Raw genomic sequence first — 22,384 nt, 5'->3', positions numbered from 1 at the left:
GTGAGCAGCAAGGAGAGACAGAGGAAATAAATAATGGCAGACAAGTGTGCTACATGTGGCTATATCAGATAATAATATATATGTGTGTGTGTGTGTTGTTTTTTTTAGGTTCGTGAAGGCAGGACAGGATCAGTGCTGTTCCAGTCAGAGGAGATGTCCTCCAGGATTCGGTGTACGTGTATGTGCAGGCAGCCGTCTGCTGTGGCCCTGGGTCAGGAAGACGGCACCGTACAGGTAGAAAACTCAATCAGACATTCAATACAGGCTGAGTGTTTTATTGTGTTTGTGTAACACTGCAAGAAATGTACTAACATTTCAAAATGTACTGAGATATCAACATCAATTTAAGCAACAATAGTTTTTATCAAGAAAAAATGCCATATATTTAGTTTTATATTTCTGAATAAGAGATAAAACCAAGAAAAGGTCAACTCACAGTTCAGAGAGTGTGAGTTGCTATGCAGTGTTTCCCCTAGGTTTACAGCCTTGGGGGGGGGGGGGGGGGGGGGGGGGGGGGGGGGTGCAGACAGACTTTGCCACAACCATCTGTCTATCTATCTATCTATCTATCTATCTATCTATCTATCTATCTATCTGTCTATCTGTCTGTCTGTCTGTCTGTCTATCTATCTATCTATCTATCTATCTATCTATCTATCTATCTGTCTATCTACCAAGTACTAACATCGTCAACATTTCACTCTTTTAACACTTTTGCTTTTGTAATATCTTATGTTAAATAATCTAGCCTGCAAAAAAGTCAAAAGAAAACATTCTTCATGTGAACACTATATCTAATTCTCACATTGCACTATTACGACGGTCCCTGAATGCACCTGCAGTAACAGGCGCTCTGGGCCTCTGGACACAGTCAGCTCACGACCCTCTTTGATGACAAGGAGTTGATCAAACTTACTAAATGTGTCTGATGTTTCACCAAACTGGATTAAATCAATAATAACTCAGCCAGTCACAGGAACGCATAGCTTTAATTTCTTAAGATTAGACACACAGCGGGGAAAATATGAACTCTTCATGTCCGACGGTCCTTCTTAAATTTTCATCTGAGTTTGTATTATCAGTGATGCACTTCAGCTCGTCATAGTCTCGTTTTCGTCTTGAAAAACCGAGTTGTTGATGAACATTTATCGTATCGTTGTGCTGTGATGTGTGTATGTGAGCGCACGTGTTTGTGTGTCTGTGTGCGCATGGAGCGGAACGCTGCCATGCAGTACAGAGAGCAGATGAGCATAATGACATCCTGTCATGTAAATAAGATCAATAACATCAGGATATTTAGTCTGTTTAATAAAAGAACAAGTTTAAGACCTGATCTATAAGAGAAGTAACCCTGAATACTTCTGCTGTGATCTGGCGATATGTAGAAAATAAAATTTACTGAACTTCCAAGGGGAGCGGGTGCCGCTGTTGGGGGGGGGGGGGGGCGCCCCCCCTGTATAATGGTAGGGGAAACACTGCTATGTTTTTTAAAATTATTTTAATAACTTCAGTTCCATGAATAGCAGCAGATTACATTTCTGTTGGTTGACTACTTTATTAACTCACTTTTCATGTAAGTTTAAATTTATTAGCCTCAAAATTTGTATTATTTCAATGTTAAAAAACAAAGTGCTGACGTGTAGTAATGGATAATGTCTGCTAAATGGGTGGTTTGCAGGTTAGAATCCTGACAGGGTGAGCAGGACCTCTACATAGAAGATTCTAATTCCCATAACGTCTGTGAAGGTTCTCAGTCATCCAGGTCATGGCAATCCAAAGCTTGATCCGTAAGGCAACTGGACTGGTGTTCAAGCTTACTTAAACACCCTTCTCTTAACAGAGGTGGTGGACTAAGACACAATTTGTCTCCTACATACAATGCTGTTTTGAATTCTCTGTCAAAACAAGTAAGACCTTACGGATCAAGCTTTGGATAATTCCCATAACCACCCGTTCACTGTTCATTATCCCTCTTATTACCAGGCCACTAAGTCAAGCCATAAACAAGTAGAGAGAAGATAATGATTTAAAGATGATGTCATGATTTATTTATAGAGCTGATAAAATATGGTTAGTAATGACTCCGGGGTAACGTACTTATGGGATGAATTTACATAAATCTGAATTCTTGATAATACCGTCAAGTGAAACACTAGCATGCTTATTTACTATAATATATATATTATTATTTTTTTTCAAAGATATGTTTTTGGGCTTTTTCCATCTTTATTGGACAGGACAGCTGAAGAGAGACAGGAAATGTGGGGAGTAGAGAGTGGGGGAAGACATACAGTAAATGATCGACCGGCCGGGAATCAAACTGGCTATAGCCTCTGTACATGGGACGCTTAGACCACTTGGCCACCAACGCCCGTATTTACTATAATTAACATTAAACTGAACATTTCCATTGAATGCAATGTTAGACAGAGTGGACGGGACTTCTGCAGGAATATTTATGTTAACATATCTGTCTTCATGCAGCTCCCCTTCTCAGAGCTTTGCATTGCTGCTTTTGTCACTACCTCTTATAGTGTAAGTTACTCTGTAGCTCTGTCCTCAATGTGTATTTTTGTGTTTGAAGATGTCTTTGTCGTGTTTTGACGTGCGTGTTTTTCAGAACATGTTGAGTCATAAGTTCTGACACGAGCAGTGTCGCCCTTTTTTTTTATCCGTCCTGTCAGCTGTACATCAGGTCAGCTCTGAACTCCTCTTTCATCTCTGCCTGCCTTCACTCCTCTCTGCTCTGCCTCTCCTCTAACATGATTTGTATTCTCAGAGCTCTTCACTCCCGCCTGACATTTTCATATATTACCATCTCTGTCACATCCTGTCTTCTTTTGAATTCCTTTTTTTGATTTTGTGTATCCTTTGTAGTTCTGTCCGTCCCCCCTGCTGTCTGTTCACCTTCCGTTGCTCTTTGTTGTGGTGGTACATTATTGTTTGTCGGCAAAGAATCCGGTCTATGTCAGTATTGATTTGGACCAAGAGAGGAAGCTGTGACAGCTCTTGTTCTATATTAACACACACATGCCTGCAGTCCCCTGATACTGAACCAGGCTAGCACCCTTCAGCAGAGAGCACCTCTGATTCAATAAAGGGTCCTGCAACATGGATGGTTTAATTGCAGCTCTTCTCCTGGCTCAAGAGATCTGAAAAGAGCGGACTGGTGGACACAAGGAGAGAAAGAAGTGCTGTCATTTTTAAACTAAGCAGGGATTTAAAAAAAGATTAGGAGAATATTAGATACTTGCAGCTGGTGCACATAAAAGCTGTAGAAACATTTGTTTCAGAAGTTTCTTCAGAGTTGAATAGTTTCTTCTACCATTAGAAGTGATTTTATGTCACCACTGCATCAAAAGTTCTCAACCAGCAGTGCTGAGAATCAAGGAGCGACAGAGCAACTCTGTTTAAAGATTGTCAAAAACTTAAGACATGTTTTCTGCTAGCTTGACCTTTTATTTTTCCAGGAGAAATATTTATCTGCTACTTATGTTTGGAAATCTTTAGATTTGGATAACCATGCCTTTTTTTTGTATCAAACTCATTTTGCATTTGTACATTTTAAAGCTACTATAACATGTTTTCAGCTGGCTGCGAAAAAGATTGAAATTAATGCTGATGCCTCTTTATGACCAACAAAAGTGAACAAGACCTTTAGCAACAAGCTTGACAATTTCTGTAGAGTTATTTTTAAAGCCTAAAGCCACTGAGAGGGGGTAGATGTCAGACCAAAGGATTGACAGCACACTGAAGAAACAGCCTTTCTATTTAATTTTAATAGAAAGTATTCACAATTAGTGGCACATACGACTGTTTAAATTAATCAGGATGAGATTTTTGTCAGAAAATAATATCTTGGCATGTACAGGACAAGAACAGCAAAGTGGTTAGATGTGAATCTTTGTCCACAGGGGGCGCCAAAATCCACATAAACTGAACAGCAACTTGAACATATAACCTTACCTCATGAGAATTACAAGCAAAGCAACAATTGAATCAGGCTTCATTTATATATAATTATAAATCAAACAAAATGTACCATGAAGTGTTTTACATGGACAGAAAATCAATCAAAGCAATCTAAACCACAATTCTTTCACAAAGTTTAAGACACGCTCACGAAACAAGCAGACAAACAAAACTAGAGGGAGGTTGTGAGGGTGAGTGGTAAGTTAGACAGGTTTGCAAGTAAAGGGGAGGTTTTGGAAAGTTACAGGGTTTGAACTAAGAGGGGAGTTTGAAGGAATATGAGGACAGTAAGGTGTGGGGGTTAGAGGGGACTTGGAGGGAGGTGAGATAAGGGGGGCGGCTGTGGCTCAGTGGATAGTCAGTTGTCTATCAATTCGAAAGGTTGGCGGTTTGATCCCAGCTCCTGCAGTCACATGCCGAAGTGTCCTTGGGCAAGACACTGAACCCCAAATCGCTCCCTCTGTTGTTCAGCAGTGTGTCCCTTACTATAGAAGACTCTGCCATCAGTGAGTGAATGTCCTGTGAATAGGTGAATGCGACAAGTAGTGTAAAAGCGCTTTGAGTGGTCAAAAAGATGAGAAAAGCTCTACGTAAGTACCCCATTTACCAGTTACCTTAAGAGTTGGTAAGACTCGATTGAAAGGGAGGTAAGAGGGTAATGCGAGGTTAGTTAGAGGGTAGTGAAAGGGGAGTCGGGAGGAAGTAAGAGTGGAGAAAGATGGGACTTTTAACCCCTGTCATAAGATTTTGTTATTGTGATAAGATTTTGATGCCATTTTTTAAGAAAAAAATACATTTTGTTTGATTTGACTGTGTTGATACAATAATATAAGAACTAGTTGTTCAACTGATAAGTCCTTTTAACCAATGCCTCTTTTTTTTAGTCCTTGCTGTCTCTCTTTATTGTTGAATATTTTCTTTTGCAAAATTAACCTCATTATTCTGATACTGTTTGAATAATCTGTTGCCTCCAAAAGATTGCGATGTCACCATTTCTGCTGTTGTTGTTCCTGAAATGAACACCAGAGGGAGTCCCAGTGTTTTCTTTGAATCTCAGTGATACTAGTGACCACTGCAGTGGACTGGAAAGCATTGATGTCTTGTTCCCCTCATATGAAGTTATTTACAACCACTCAAGTGAAGAAAAAATAATGTATACTAATGAATCAAACCAGCTTTTTAATTCTGTAAGTCTCTGCAGGACAAGAAAGCACTGTATGGGCATTTGTGAGTGTGTGTTTGTGTGCATATGTGTGTGTGTGTTGTGGCAGGCTGCAGGGCTGACAGCTAGTGAGGTGCTGAGGAGGGTCAGCATCAGGATCCGGCGACTGTTGACCTCTTTCAGGGGTCTGATGGTGGCTGTAGGGCTTTGCACAGGCAGCGTGAAGGTATTGTGAGGAGAGAGTAATGTCTGCTTGTATGTGTGTCTCAGATCCACCAAGAATCACCAGAAAACACACATTTGATGCTGCACGTTCAGTCACACACATCCTGCAGAACTTCAGTGTGTGCTCCCTGTCGCCCCCATTTACATTAGCCTGCTTTTATATTTGCTTATTTTGTTTACCAAACACCCGAGGCACTTACCTGACTGCACCATCCCAGAAATCCTTGAGCAGGATGCGTTAAGCTCTACAAAGTGCTCTCTCCCAGGCTTTGAATCTTCAGCATCTCTGTCAGTAACGTGCAGCTTGACAAACATGGTTGGCGTGCCCTGAGGCTTGTTCTGCACAGACACTTCAACCCTCTCTTTTGGGACGTAAATATTTTAGTAGCTGGTAAATCCCAGGCGTCGTGGGCCTTTCTTTTGTCCTTTAAAAAGTGCAGGTGTTATGCTTGACGAAAGATAATGCAGTTCTGTGTTTAATCATTTTATTCCTTCAGTGGAAAAAGCTTTTCTGTGCTGTAGTTTCTGTTCTGACATCAAGTTGAGTGATGGATGGCTTTTTTATGACGCTGACTAATCAACTGTGTGGTAAGTTTGAAAGTGTTTTAAGGTGAGGGACTGAAAATGTAAAACTCCACAGTGTGACTCTAACTTTGGACCCTTAATATGAATGTCACAGTGTTTTCCACAAATGCTTGCACGTTATCGGCGTGCTCCAATGAGAAGCAAGTTCCAGTTTACAGATCTTGCAGTCAGCATCGAGTCAAATGCTCCCAGACTTTAGAATTTTAAGATGTTGCTATGTGTTTATTACTCAACAATATTTTTCTTAGTTTTTTCTTTATACAGAGTAATACAGTACAGTGAGCTCTTGGAAAGAGTGAAAGATATAGAAAACAGTAACCCCCTCCCTCGTTCCTTCAAATCTCTGTCTACTGCCGGATATTCATGTCACTGTGCTTAAGTATCAAATTCTGGAGTTAATGGACGAATGACTGCTGGAATTCGGTTATCATAATGCCTTAAATAAAGAGAATGACATAGAAAAAAAGGAAATAAAATTAAGTTGCCTACTGTGCGTTGGGAAAAATACAAAAGTAGATGAGTAACGGAAAAGTGAAAAAATACGAAAGAAAGACAATTAAATTGTATGATTATAATATATCACATATTCAAAAAGAAAAAGACTGGGATGTGCTATGTGTTTATTAGCCTGTTGTTTCCCAGTCACTGTTTTGTACGTACTACACTCAGCAAAGATAGGGAGGATGCAAGATGTCTCACTCCTCAGACATTTATTTTGCTCTGTTTTGTTTACCTGTTACTCCCTGGTCGCTGTGTAGCATACTACTCTGAGCAAAGATAGTAAGGATTCAAGATGTCTCACTCCATAGCAATTAAACTCCCAAAAAATTATCTTATATTCATGCCATAGACTGTATAAAATATGGACGTAGTATCAGTGACGTCACCCATCTGTTCCTGAACGCTGTATTGAAGCCACTCGTCGTCAGCAGCCATATTGGAAATGTGGAACTCGACCAGGCAGAGTGTGAGGTACAGAGGCAGAGTTTGAGCCTCCTAGCCAACAGCTATGTGTTCCCCACCGGGAGTCAAGTCAGTCATGTCCTTATTTGGGAAAAAACTTGTTATCTTAATATCTTCTAAATCGTTGCATTAGAAAAAAATTCACCCGCCGTACAGTGTGCCGATAGAGAAATTAGCAACGCAGGGCCAAGCTGTTTTTGAACCAGGCTGTAAACCTGTTTAGTTTATAACACTTCCTGGGCTTCATAGTTTGAGACAGGAGGTTGCAGCTTGATCCTTGCACAGCATGAAAACATGTGTGATGACGTCACCAACGACTACATCATCAAATCATTGCACCCCTAAATCTAAAAGCAATTCATTAAACAGTTCAATTATCAAGTTTTCATCTTGGTCAACCGTCCACTCTTTAAATCACGTCACTAGTATGACTAAACACTTTCCTTAAATCCATCAAAAGCTGAGTTTGGGAACTCTCTTGGTCATGATATTTTCAATGATCCAGTTGACCTTTCGGGGCTTTAGAAAATCTTTTATGCACTCTGAAAAGCCAGCTTTGAATACTCTGTAAAATATCCCCATCTTTATGCAGAAGCAGCAATCCCAAGTGAAAATTCATGGTGACACTTTTTTTTCTCCTTCAAGATGGATCTTTCAAGCATCAAAGCTGTTTTGTTCTCCCGACTCCCGCAGTAACGTCTCCAGGGCTGTCAGACCCCCAGCAGCCCGCGGCAGCCTTGACCGGACTGAACGGTAGTGCTCAGAGGCCCCACTTTACTTTCTTTTTGAAGTGCTTATCACCATCTAGCCAGCAGCAGCACTTCACCTCTCCCTCTCAATTACTCCCTCAAAATGTGACTTCTTGTCAGGATTTCTTATTAAACTTTCTGGGACACTTTTCCTCCCAGAGTATATCTTGGCAAACAGAGCTATCATTTGAGGATTGCATAGATATTCTAGACGCCGGGTGTGAACTTTGAGTGACTTCTTGGTACAGCAGATCTTCCATTGCGCTGAATTTACATCTTTGCTCGGCCAGCTACTATCTTTATTTAACACACAAGTTTACCTATACCATACACAGTAGCAGTGTCACTCTCTGGATTGAAACTTAAGTCTATCTTTCTATCACTTAGTAAGTTGGTGCAACTCTTCGCTCAAGACCTAAATATCCCGACCAATACTCAACCCTGAAATCTCCGTCTGACTCCTGGCTAGTCCTGTTAGCTCGTCCATCTTTTTGCCAGAGATCTCAGGTTTCCCATGATGAGGGAGGGGAGACACAGCTTGTATCTCCCCTCCATAAGCCCTCTTCTTCTTATTCCAGCTCACTTCCCTCATAGCTTTTTGCCTCCTTTGCAGCCCCTCTGCATCCTAAATCTCCAGAGTTCTGCAGGAATATCCAGCGGTTTGGATGATGAGCCGGCCGGCTTAAAAGTTAAAGTTGGCGATTCCACCGGGAAAAGTAGTGCACAAGTCCCACCAACGACAAGATAGAAGAGGTCACAACTTAAACAAATTAAGTATGATGAAAAAGGGCAGCAAAATAATCCAAAAGAAGAATGAATGAACAGGAGCGACTGAGACAGGCTGCATACATGGTTGGTGCATGCACACACAAGGGGTTAGGGTTACACCCTGAATTTCTCTTCAATGCTGGCACAAGGTTGAAGGTTGTGGTTTTTGAATTTTTTTTCCATATCATGCGACAGCTTGTGTTGGTGTGACAATAAAAAACCTTGAACCCTTGAATGCTTGTGTATTTGGACCAAGAGTCCAAGCTCAGTATGGATCGAGCCCAAGCGGCAACCTCTGGTCTAAAAATATGAGTCCAATGCGGAAGTGCTAAAAACTGCAGTTCATTTAGGATCCGCTTGAGGCTGGCTCCGGAAGTACCAGAAACCACATACACACCAATTCAAAAAAGCCGATCTTTACAGCAGAAATAAACATGTTTACAGCCTCGGACAAAAGACGAGTGTAGTCTGGATAGCTAATTTATCCATCAGCTCATATTGTAGGGGGGGTGAATTCTTTCTAACGCGGCAATTTCGAAGATATTAAGATTACGAGTCTTCCAATGAGAGGCACAGCTGACTGGATTGACAGGCGGGAACACTATAGCTGTTGGCGAGGAGGCTCAAAGCCCGCCTCTTTACGTCACAATCGCTCGACAGCAGCAATAGTGCTGTTGTTGACGATTCACCACAAAACAGCGTTCAGAAACAGATGGGTGACGTCACGGATACTGCGTCCATATTTTATACACTCTATGATCGAGCTTTGATATCGATGCCCCACCCCCTTCTGCCAACCATAACACACATTTCACTTACCAATAAAGCAGCAAATATCCATCAGGTTGGCTCAACCTACAACATGGAGTAGACAGGTTTCATGATCTGTACTGCAGCCAATCAGTAACTGAGAGTTTGAAATATTTTGTCTTCACTTTTAGGAGCTGAAATGTTACCCATCTTTTTGTACAGTCTGTGTTCTTATCTAAAGGCTTGGAGAGCTGTTGGCGTGTAAATATTCTCGTTGTCTCTGATGACTAATTTCAGTTTCTTCCTCCCAGGTGTTAGAGGTGCCCTCTGGGAAGCTCCTGGCCACCCTGCTGGGACACACCAAGACTGTTCTGCACTGCAAGTTCAGCCAGGACGGCCAAACACTCATCACATCCTCAGAGGACACCACGATAAGGGTAAGACTAAACTCCACTTCTCCCCTTAGTTGCCCATTTTCTCTTTTAGCGATTTTTTCTCTTGTTCTGCTTTTGTCTTTTTCTTTGTTTTGCTCTCATTCATCACCGTCTCCCATATCCACTCCATCTCTTCTAGCCTAATTCATAGCATGCTCTTTCACCTCCTCCCCCAACCTTTTTTATTCCCTGCCATCGATTATTCCTCCTCCCCATCCCCGTTCCTCACCTCGAGTAAAACTGCCTGCTCTGCTGAATTGGGTGCATTCACCTTTCCCTACCTGTTACACTCTACCAGCTTCTCTGTCAACCTCTTCTCCCCTCCATTCTTCATCCCCCTCTTTCATCCTCTCTCCTCCTCTCTCCCTGAGATATTACTTTATCTACCTCCAGGTCTTATGTTGAGTGTGTGTACTGCTATCTGTGTTTGTGTGTGAGTATGTATGTGTGTATATTCCCCATTGTTACGGTCTGTCAACCCCCCTCTGTTCATGCTCTGTTGCTCATTTCGACTCCCCACCCTGCGCTCTCATCTCCTCCTCCTCCTCCTCCTCCTCCTCCTCCTCCTCCTCCGTTTCCTCCTCATGCCGACAGACCCGTCCACTGCAGCACTTCCTCCTCTCTCCTGTAACGCGGCACCTTGTTCCGTATGCATGCGGCTGCTGCCTGTGCCATCACTATTCCCAAGCCGTCTGCTGCTTACTCAGAAGCTATTCAGATTCATGCTGTTTGACATGTGCTCGCAAGGAAATCTCCCGTTTCCTTGAGCTCAGTTGAACTCCTGCTGCTGGTCATTTACCTTCATACACAACATTAGAGAACAAGCACTCTGTAGACAAACGGGTACATTTCCAGTATTAAAACCCCCTAAGGCATTTGGCTCATATCAAACATACATTAATGATGTGATCACCATGGGATGTGATCAAGAGATCATGATGTGATGCACTGCAGCCTCTGTGTGACAATATGTGCAGCCCCAATCCCATGCCCAAATATAAGGATGTTATTCCAATCCCAAGTTTCCTCTGTTCTTTCATGGAACGTTTTTTAGGTATTTTAAAATTCTTATCTCTAAAGAACCTGTTTCATCGCAAAGCTAATACGAGGAACTTTTGACTTTTAAGATATTTGGTTAATCTTGGCACCCCCCTGTGGAGACAATGAAACCATGTATCTTTAATGATGTTGTCCTCTACTTAAGTAGGGCTGGGCGATAATTACCATGATATAATTTTTCTCAATATAAAAAAATGTTGGATAAACATTTGATATATTTAAACCTGTAATTACTCCCCCAACAACTGGAAAGGGACAGGGGGCACTTATGTGTCTTAAATGCTAGTTGCCACCAAACATTAGACAGAAGAGGACAACGACATTGAACAGCCAATCATGTCGCAGGGTGAGAGGTAGGTGGGCTTAAAGCAAGCGGCAACCTCCGGTCTCAAACTATGAAGCCCATGTGGAAGTGTTATAAACTGCAGTTCATTGAGAATCCGCTTGAGGCTTGCTGCAGAAACAACCAGGAACCACATAGACACCAATTCAAAGAAGACAATCTTTGCAGCATTAATAAACATGTTTACAGCCTGGTTCAAAAAAAGGCTTGGCTCTACGGAGCTAATCTCTCTATCAGCACACACTGTACGGGGGCTGAATTTTTTTATAACGCGTCGGTTCAGAAGATATTAAGATTATGAGTTTTTGCCCAAATAAGGACATGACTGACTTGACTCCCAGACGGGAACACATAGCTGTTGGCTAGGAGGCTCAAACTCCGCCTCTTTACGTCACACTCTGACTGGTTGAGTTCCGCATTTCCAATATGGCTGCCGCTGTCGATTGGCTTCAAAGCAGCGCTCAGGAACAGATGGGTGACGTCACGGATACTACATCCATATTTTATACAGTCTATGGCTTAAAGAAGTTTGGAGCAGAATGTAAACACAGCTGAAACGAGCGACAGCGACACTGAAGAAAACTCCAAACCTACCAGCTCAAAGCAAAGTTGTTAGTCTGACACTGTGCTGACTCGGTATTAACTGGTAACTTAATACACTTCATTAAATACACTTTCAGGATGTGGATAAATAAATCAGACTATGCAAATTATCTCAACTGGAGAAAAATAAGAATCTACAAACTAAAACTTCACAAAAATCTCATCTTACAGAAAATACCTGCTTCCTGTTTAGCACTTTAAAAAATGAGGGATTCAAGAAGCAGGGTTCCCACGCGTCCTGGAAAACCTGGAAAACCTGGAAAACAGTTGACCAGTTTTCCAGTACTGGAAAACACCTGGAAAAATGGAGAAAAAGTCAAATGTCCTGGAAAATCACATATAGTCCTGGAAAATTATTCCAACATGGCTGCGTGCGACCTGACCCTATTAACAAAACACATCCCCATTCATTGAAAGTTGAGTGCACGCTGTGCTGGAAAAGACAGCGACACTGCACAACTTTTTTCTCATCTTTTCTCCTTCACTTCATAATCATGCATTCACAGAAAACAGGGGTATATTGTTTCTGTTTTATGGTACATTAACCATTTAAGTTATAGTGGGACCAGTGGAGTCGGGCAGAGAGCTTGGGGGTCTGTGCCTCACAACTTTCTCTGCAGGCTGAGAGCTCAATTACCGTACTCTAGCTCAGTGGTTCTCAAAGTGGGGTCCTGGGACCCCTGGGGGTCCGCGAACCATAGCAGGGGGTCCGTGAAATAATTTGAATACATTTCTAATAAATTATAAAACCGTGCTGTCATTGAAAACAGCATATACACCATTGTTATGATACCATTTGGTGTCTGAAGGGATATGTGAGTCTTGTTACTGTTAATTTTCTGAAAGCGTTTAAGATCAATTACTTGAAAAGTATAAATGCTGTCATGTTGAGTCAACAAGGAATGAAATGACCCTCTGTTTTAAAGTATACAAGTGGGATTTACTGGATTCAAATTGAAGTGTTATCTGTTTATCACTATGGTACAGGTCTGAAGGATTTACATTGATACCTTTTACAATACAAATAGTTATAAGGGCAACTAAGAGTGCAAATGGTAGTAAGCATGTGATTTAGTGATGGGAAGTTCGGCTCTTTACAGAGAGCCGGCTCTTTTAACTTGGCTCCCAAAGAAGAGCCGGCTCTTTCGACTCCCGAACGGCTCTTAATTTAGGATCTTTAGTAGCCGTATGTTTTACCTTAACTTTACAAATTTATTCTTTTACAAAACCATTCTCACCCTGATCCTAGGGCTAGGGTTAGGGTTCGGATTAGGGTTAGGGTTAGGGTTAGTTTCTGATTATTAATTATTCCTCATGGTTTGTGTGTCGCCCCCTGTAGGTGTGGAGGTGGCAGTCAGGGGAGTGTAAAGTACTGCAGGGTCACAAGGAACAAGTCCGGTGCTTCTCCCTGCTCTCAAACTCACCTGCTGACACCAGACTGCTGTCCTGGTCCTACGATGGCACTGCCAAGGTAACTCACACACACACACACACACACACACACACACACACACACACACACACACACACACACACACACGCACACACACACACACACACACACACACACACACACACACACACACACACACACACACACACACACACACACACACACACACTCGTCTTATTTTTCCTCTTCTTATCACACAGAATTCAGTTACCAACAGCATATCAGATAAAATATCTTGTCTCTCTCTTCCTCGCTCTAAGATGTGGGACATGACGAGTGGAGAGAAGCTGCGCGACATCGAGGCTCATCGGGGAGCCATCCTGTCCTGTCATGTCTCGCCAGACGGCTGCCTCTTCGCTACCACCTCTGCTGACCAGACTGCTAAGGTTCAACACTTACACACATACTCACACACCCATGAGATGAAACAGTTCTGTTACTGGCAGCACTTTTACACATGAATGTTTTCCCTCGAACCTCCATCTAACTGGTTGTTTACCGCACATGCACACGAATGAGATGTGGGCCAGCTAGCTTCTCTGAGGCGAGGGACCTCTGAGATTAGCGTGCAGCAGATGGCCCTATGCTTAGTGAGTTAGCTGTGGGTCACTCTGTCCTCCCACACCCACGTCCAGTCTGTACGGGCTGGCCTGCAATCGACCCTCCTCCCTGTCTGGAAGTAGTTTTTGCCAGGTCGACTTTTACCAACACCGCTGTGCCCGACTTTGGTCTGACTTTGATTCACTCAGCGGGCTGGAGATGCTGTTTTTAACCTTTTCAACATAAATCTTTGAAATTATTGCTTTTCCTTGCATGGTACATCCTGAACCGTACAGAAACTACAAACACTAAGCAGTCTGAGCCCCTTTGAGTGTTTCTGAAAAAGGCGAACTCTTACACTTAATCTGTGCTACAAAATGATCTTAAAACCAAAAGCTACAGTCGTACTGAAATCACCGCACCGATATTTAAGAGGGTATTTATAAAATCAGGGATCAGCAGGGAGGATGCTTTTTTTGCCTCCGTTCACAAAGCGAAAGTGCTCACATCTTTACTCCCTGGGCGCTCACATTTCAAGTTCAGAAACAAGACTTTAAGATGAAATATTTCGAGATAATTAGATGGAGAACTAGAAAATGTGTTCTTCTACAAAAGAAAATGGAGTTTGGTAATTGTGTGACTGTTAAGGGTTAACAAACTAATGTTTAAAATAGGGATGTACATTTCAAGTATTTTCAGTGATCAATTTTTTGGGAAATGTTAACGATTATCTATCGATTTATCAATATAAAGCACATTATTATTATTATTATTTTTTTTTTAAGTTATATTTTTGGCCTTTTTGACTTTATTTTATAGGACAGCTGAAGAGAGACAGGAAATGTGGGGAGCAGAGAGCGGGGGAAGACATGCAGGACATGGTCGAGCAGTCGATAATCGATTAATTGTGTACATCCCTAGTTTAAAGCATTTAATTCTGTGTTGTTTTACTCGACTTTAAAGAACGGTGCACAGTCCGTCTCTCTGAATTTTGTTAAAGCAGCCGATCTCGAGCACTGCCTCAGAGTTTCACACAGGAATTCAGATTTGATGGACACTTACAGTAGAGAGAGAAACAGCCACTGGGTCTGCAGCCAACCTGGCTTCAGTCAATGGACATTAGTGAGAGAGAATGTGTGTTTTATGGATTTGGCAGGGATGATAATTTAGGTGTGTGTGTGTGTGTGTGTGTGTGTGCGTGTGTGTGTGTGTGTGTGTGTGTGTGTGTGTGTGTGTGTGTGTGTGTGTGTGTGTGTGTGTGTGTGTGTGTGTGTGTGTTGTGGTGCTGGTTAGCAGCCAGTAACATAGTCCTTGCTCTCCAGACCGAGCAGAGGCTTTGGTAGCTCTACACACACACACAAACACAAAGTCACCTAACTCCATCCATCCAGAGGTCAAACCAAAAAGGATCAGCTGCGAGTATTTTAGTAGAGCGCCACAAAAGAAGGAGAGTTATCTGTTCTGCTTACTCTTTTTCCTCCACCGCTCTCTCTGCCCCCTTCTTTCTCTAACTCTCTCTCCTGACCTTCACATGAACAGGGCTGTGTGTGTGTGCAGACGTAGTTAGCTGCCTGCCAAATGTAGTGTCTAATTATGAGTTGTGTTATTTTCAGTGCAGCGCAGGATGTGACCGGGGTGAGGAAGGAACACAGAGGGAGGAAAGAGAAAGCAAGGGAGGGAAATAAAAGAGAACAATGGATGGGAGACAGAAACTACAGAAGGGGAATCTGAACAGAGAGAGAGAGAGAGAGAACAGCAGAGAGATGGAGAGAGCTCATTAATTGTTTCGTCATTATGTGCAGCACTGTAACAAAATTAGCTCAGCTTTTGGGACAATAATTTGTCTTCATAAGAGCGTTTAACAAGTGATGACTGTCTTAAGCCAAAAAAAAAGAACATTTTAGATCTATTATTACATTTTAATCTCAGGTAAACGGCTTTTTGGATTGTTTTATCTGAATTTCATTGAAAGTTTATCACATTCCCAACAGGTCCAGTTACTATTATTATCTAAGCTAGCCCTCCACCCTCGTGATAGTTTAATGAAGAGAAAGCAAATTAATCCTTTACATGGTCTCAGTTTATTCAGATTGAAAGTTAAAATGCATGAATATGACAGGAATAGGGCCACATTAAAGATTAGAACAAAATAAGGTTTCAAGAGTATAGCCTCAAATTATGGAAGCGTATTATATTCACCTGAGAGAAAAAAAATCTGCTCGGTTTTTCAGAATTTAACAAGATAACCGGCACCCGGTTGCATTCCGTGATGACCAGTATTTTGAGCAATTGTCTGATTGTCTCTTAAGTCACCACGTATCCAGCTGTAATGCATTTCAGATGCATCATTTTGGTGCCTGCACAAAGTTAACAATACCATCTGTGTTACTTATAGACACTAGTATCTCCCAATGTCTTAAATCCAAAGTAAATACAACTGGATTAAAATGAACATCTGGGGCATGTTCAGGCTACTTCCTTATGTGGCCTTGGTTCAAGGTTCAAGGTTCAAGGTTCAAGGTTCAAGGTTCAAGGTTCCTTTCATCGTCATTCAGTCACATTTAAAAACATGAAGTAACAAAACACATTACTCAGGTCAAGCAGCATACAGAATAGATAACAAGCTAGAAGTAGACTCTACAAATAAAGAAATAAATACATAACCTAAAGCCTACAGTAAGTGAATAAAATATAAAAACGTAGTTTAACAGGAGGTGCTGTTGGGATTTTACCTTAGCGGTATGTTGTTCATTCATTAAAAAAAACAGAGCTTTTTTTTCTCATGTGAATGTGAAATGCTTCATTCAGTTGTGGGAGAAAACAATTTTAATCTATAAGAAAAAAAAGGCACAAGATCACAAATAAGAGAAAGATTCGTAAATCTACTTGAATAAAGTAACAAGAAAAAGTTGTGAATAAATGTGAAAAATTCTAAAATTTACACCAGTAAAGTTGTAAGAGAGGGAAAGTCGGAAATTTACAGAGAAAAAGTTATACATTTACAAGCAAAAAAAATTGAAAATTAAAGATTACGACAACAAAAAATCTATTAATGTTTGAGATCCACAAGAAAAACAGAAAGAGATCCATACATATTTAGAATAAACAGCGTAAATATTCATGAATTAACTTATAAATGAACAAGATTAAAGTTTCAAATTTATAACGACAATAAAATGATAATCTCACGAGAATGAAGTTGAAATTTTATGAGAAAGACAGTTTTTACAGGCTGTAGTTTACCTTTATATAATACAACATAATGGGGGATATCAGAAGTGCAGCCAGCCTTCTGCGCTACAATGAGGAACGTGGATCATCTTGTAAAGTCAAACTCAACAGTTGAGGACAAACACCGATTGCAGAAGTGTGCTCAGACTGCCTATCAGTCTACTCTTCTTCAGAACTGACTCACATTCTTTAAACAATCTACAGAGTATCCTGATACTTGTGAAAATGTGATGTGCTTCCAGATGGGGCATTCAGTTATGTATGAATCCTATACTGAAGTGTGACTTCACAAGATGCTCCTTGTTCTTGATTTTAGTGCATGCAGCTGTCTGCCTCTGATCTTCCCCTTCAAAATAAGATAGAAGCTAACCATAGAGCAGAGTTCTGACTTTGACTTTATTCTCATAATCTCAAATGTGTTTTCTCTCCTATAACCTGGCTCTATCACTCTGTAGAGTATAAATAATAGTTTTTGTCTTCTTTTTTTCAGTTCTATGCACAACTGAAGTATTGATTTCATCTTTAATGCCTCTTCTTTTGTTCCTAGTTGTGGCACTGTGAGTCCTGGCAGTGTGTCGGCACACTGAGCGGCCATCAGGACTGCGTCCGAAGCTGCAGATTTTCATGGGACAGCCGACGCCTCGCCACGGGAGACGACAACGGAGAGATCCGAGTATGTGTTTAAAACATTTGCCCTTTTTTTTCCCTTTTTACTGATTATGTTTTTTTTCTTTTGTTCTCCTTTATGTGCTATTAAAAGCCAAAATAAGACAGAAAAGGTGAGTGGAAGAGGATTAAACTCAGCGTGTTTTGTATTTCTTATTGTCAGCTACTGATACAAGGATTCAAGCTTATTAAGCTTGTTTTGCATTCTCTAAATCACCTTGGACACAGAGCCTACATACAGAAAGTTGTCATGGAAAAATTAAGGAGGGGGATATTTTAAGACTTCTAAAGAAAATGTGATAGTGAAGAGACTAGAGGAGGAGTTGAGGGGGATGTGAACACACAAATTTGCATCATGTTGCCAGAGAAGTACAATTCCTTAAACCGTCTGTTTTGCCGTGCTGCACAAAAAATGCAATTACACCAGCAGTCAACATTTATTCCAGAGATCATCCCCTAATTACACCTCATCACTCATTTAGATAAAGTGCCTACTAATGCATCATGATTGCTGCAGTGCACAGAGAAGGGGGGGAGATGAAAGGAAGTGGGCAGGGCTCCCACTCAGATTTGGGGAGCGGGTGTTGGAGGTTGTGCGAGAAGTTGTGATGAAGAGAGCAGGAAGAGGAGGAGATGTCTGACAGTGGGAGGGTGAAGGAGAGGACTAGGGCTGCCAAATTGGATCCCTAAGGTTTTGGAAATCAGCTCTTTTCGTACACAGAAAGACAGACATACAGACAGAGAGACGGACACACAGAGCAAACGTAGTTAGACTGCGTGAGACGAAGACGAGAAAGTCACCTCTTGCTGTTCAGCCTGCAGCGCAGCAATGGTCAAGAAGGGGTTAATGCCCTCTGGTGGCCTCTGAGCTGCTCTGCTCCATTATCCAGGAATGGGAGAATCCATCAGATCCAATTACATAAAGCACACTGAAATCTCAACCCCTGTTTCTATGGAAACCAATGTGAGTCATTCCGCACAAAAAGCATGCCAAGTGTTAAATATAGCTGTACGTGTGATGTGTCATTGTCAAATGGACGTGGCATGTGAACAGTTGTGTAATAGCTGCAATCGGCATGATGTCCTTCAGCAGAGATGATTGAATAATGAAGCATCTTTGCATTATATATGAGGTGCAATACGGGTAACTTCTCTTCTAGCCCCACACACTGTATAGAGGTGCAAACTCTCTGCATTTGCTGTATTGTACTTCTTAAAGGCTCGGCGTGACCCGGAAAGAAAAAAAAATGCACAAAAAGCAACATAATTTACTCAACCTCAGAATATAATTGAGTTTGTTGAGTAGCCTTGGAAATTATTGACATGATGTCATGTGACCTTTTTGTGGAGTTTTGGTTACATTTGTATGAAGAGACAGATGTTGTGTTCTACCCTTATGTATGACCTTCCCTTCACCACATGATCCAAAGACCATAGACAATAAACACATGGATGACACAACACTCCCCAAAAGTGAAGCCAATACTTTAAAGCTCCCTTTAGTGAAAGGCTGCAGCATAGATCATAAAAACCACCTCCCTCATTATAACAGATGGAACATGGATCCAACTAGAAAATTAAAACACACATTAAAAATATTTTTCACAAACCTGTTTTTAATCGTTATAGTTAGCTCTCATCATTCGGATTCATGTTCAAGTGTTTATTTCCTGTAGATGTGGCCATATATGTAGTTTTTTGATGCTAATAAAAGGGGATGTGACGTCATAATTGACAACTTTGTTGACAAATGCTAGAAAACGTAACAAACACTAACACAAGAGTCATTACAATTTCTATAACCGTGAGTGTCTGCTTCAAACTGGTTTAAGAATCTGCTCTGCTGTAAACTGTACAGACTTCAGAGAACTTTGACCTTGGATATCTGTAAGTTAAATTTGTGTTTTGATTAGCAGAAGGGGTATGATATCTTGGCTCCACCAGCCAGATTTCTTTTGCACATGCCTTGGCTCTAAAGTTGGACGTACGTGACAGTAAATCTGCGTCTATTTTGGCTTATGCTTTTTACTTTATAATAACAGGAGGAGATAGACGTGCCCGACCCATATTATAGTCCAATATATAGTCAGTGATCCAGCCTTACCTCTGTGTTAAGCAAGAGTATCCTCTATGTGCAGCTCATAAAGGCAACAATACGGGTCTTAAAAGTCCAGACTAATTAGGTTCACTTTGGGATTCACAGATAGTGAAGCATATGGAGTGTTTTTGGATCTGTAAGTGGATCTTTTGCACAAACAGCTCTGACACCTTTTGATTTGGTTAAAGTGACATTTTACTAGGGCGCCGTTGGCCTAGCGGTCTAAGCGCACCCCATATACAGAGGCTATAGCCCTCATTGCAGAAGTCCCAACCTCGACCACTTATTGCATGTCCTCCCCCACTCTCTACTCCACACATTTCCTGTCTCTTTTCAGCTGTCCTATCCATTAAAGGCGGAAATGCCCCAAAAAATATAACTTAACTTTTACTTCATGAATGTTTTTAATCTAAGCTCCAACTTTTCAACCACAGCTTTGGAGCGTTAAAGGCGGCACTCTGCTGAAGATATGTTCGCGGGACGGTAAAGACGCCATGGACTCACTGCACGGAGGCTGGGTCACCGATCTGCACTTCTCACAAGACAACTCTCTACTGGTATCAACAGGAGGCTACATCAAGGTATGTTGATATACTCCATACATACAGGTTGGTTCCTAAAAGTCTGCCTTTGTTGGTATGGACTCACAAAGAAAAAGAAAAAGACAAAGAAGAAGAAGAAGAAGACACTTTGGTTGGTACAAATGAGTAGGTTCCAAAGACATCTTCTTCTTTTTCTTCTTATGTATTGCATTTTATTTGGACACACAAAAGTTATAGGTGCCAGAAAAGAAAGGGCATAACCTTTTGGGAGTGACATGCAAAAATCGTCTTCCTGAACCTGAACTGTTGTCCACTTAACTAAGAATTTCCTACACTTGCGGAAGAAATGTTCTACTTTTAATAGAACAAATAAATCTAAAGTCCCCGGACGTGTTGGAACCAATTACACCTTTTGCAATAGAGATGCCGGGGGATGTCTTACGCAAGAGTACCACTTGTTCTTATGTCCAACAGCAAAATAAGGGCTCATTAATTTTAAATAATGAAGTTTAATTTTAAGAGTTTTGAAAATGACCTTTTAATCTACATCATAAAACATTCTTCACAGACAGAGGAAGTTGGAACTTAAATGTTTGGTCCGTTCTGCCCGCGCTCTAACTCAAGTTTGCATGCTGTCCAGATGAATTTACTTCCACAAAGTTATGCAGCACAATTCTTTCACCCTGAATGCCCCTTCTTCTTCTTATTCTACCAACGTATCCATGTGTTTGTGAAAACCAAACAAAGATGCCCTCAACCTGCACTATTGTTACATTAACACGAGGAGCACTGCAGTGGTGCAGGTTTACATAAAAACACTCAATACCTGAGAGAATGGTATCAATGCCTCCTTGTGACGTGACTGGAATAATGTGTGTGTCTGTGTGTGTGTGACTGTGTGTGTGTGTGTGTGTGTGTGTGTTTTTGTCTCATTGCCTTGGCTTTTACAAGAGATGGGGGTCACAGAGCGGGCAGTCTGTGCTGCGCTGTGATTGGCTATTTACTGGGCAATGATGTAATCCTCAAGGGAGAGCAGTTCTGATCGATGAGGCTTTATATCTCAGATTACTCCTGATACTGTGTGTGCGTGTGCGTGTGTGTGTCGTGAGCGTGATTCTGTGCATGCGCGCCTTTGTGTATACCTTCCTGTGTGGGCCGACAGAGATGTTACTGTCGAGCGCAGTGGTTGCTGCTGTTCAGACTTTTGACAGATGGCCGAAAACACATCATCATCTTGTTTTCAGCAGCTTTCTGTTGACAATTTCATCAAACCCTGAAAATGAGCTCAAACATAACGAGCGCCAGATTTAATTCTTTGATTCTCTTTCTTCATGAAATCTATCGGAACAAGCTATTGAAAAGACAAATGAGGTGCTCAAATGAACGCCAGACAAAGTAGCATGATGTCATATGTTCAGATAGTGACCTCAAGGTTTGATAGAATAAGGGTGAGGTAGTGGTTTAATCAATATGAGACCTAAAGGCTGCTGATGATGTAGATATTAGGGGCCATTACAGGCTGGATTGCAGATTTTGACTGTTGGCTAACAAGGCAGGGGGGCATGAGAAAGCACTGTACCACAATAATACGTTTTTTAGGAACATTTTTATTGATTTGTAAATAAAGGTGATGCTTCTGCTGAGCTCAAAGATTCATCTACGTTCAATGGAATAGTTACAGCATAGATATCCCTCAAATCTTTAGTTAGACATGCTGCTAAAGAGGATTAGGTGCTCTGTACAACTGCCAGATCTATTAAATGTTACATATAAACTAACTGGCAACCTCTGGTGTTGAACAATGAAGCCAGTGGGAAAGTGCACAAAAGCTGCAGTTCCTTGAGTGTCCACTTGAGGCTCTCTGCAAAAATCAAGGAAACCCTGTTAGATGTTCGGACTGTGTCAACGAACTCTGATTTTTGTGCTGACAGGTCATTAAGTAACCTAATTTCCCCAGCGAGATCTCTGCTTCACTAAACAATGACTGTTAAGTCTGTTTTAAAATGCTCTGTATGCATTATATTTGCTTTTATTCAATGGAAATTTACAAAGAAAACTTGAAAATTAACTGAAAGAAATCATGTCTCAGCATATGTTAACGCTCTACACCTGGAAATTATACCTCGGAAAGAAGAATTGGGTTTGTTTGTCCTCTGTATGGACCTCCGCCATTGTTGTTGACAAAGTAGATACCAGAAGTCCCGCCCCCCTTTTGATCATGATTAGTCTGTGATTAAGACC

General features: G+C 41.3%; 1 protein-coding gene across 3 annotated transcripts in view; it reads left to right on the top strand.

Annotated features, from left to right (window-relative positions):
* apaf1 (apoptotic peptidase activating factor 1) overlaps positions 1-22,384 on the top strand; it is a 64,248-nt gene that overhangs the window by 16,737 nt on the left and 25,127 nt on the right. For 2 of the 3 annotated variants that reach the window (XM_034673995.1, XM_034673994.1), the window contains 6 exons: positions 109-234; positions 9,486-9,611; positions 12,953-13,084; positions 13,327-13,452; positions 17,385-17,510; positions 20,036-20,182. In XM_034673995.1, coding sequence (XP_034529886.1) covers positions 109-234; positions 9,486-9,611; positions 12,953-13,084; positions 13,327-13,452; positions 17,385-17,510; positions 20,036-20,182 — 783 coding nt within the window. Of the gene's footprint in view, positions 1-108; positions 235-5,243; positions 5,361-9,485; positions 9,612-12,952; positions 13,085-13,326; positions 13,453-17,384; positions 17,511-20,035; positions 20,183-22,384 lie in introns of all 3 variants that reach the window. The other variant, XM_034673992.1, reaches the window with a different exon arrangement.

The sequence above is a fragment of the Notolabrus celidotus genome, chromosome 21 (genome assembly GCF_009762535.1).
Source record: "Notolabrus celidotus isolate fNotCel1 chromosome 21, fNotCel1.pri, whole genome shotgun sequence".
Lineage (NCBI taxonomy): Eukaryota > Metazoa > Chordata > Actinopteri > Labriformes > Labridae > Notolabrus > Notolabrus celidotus.
This window is presented reverse-complemented; position numbering and strand designations above follow the sequence as displayed.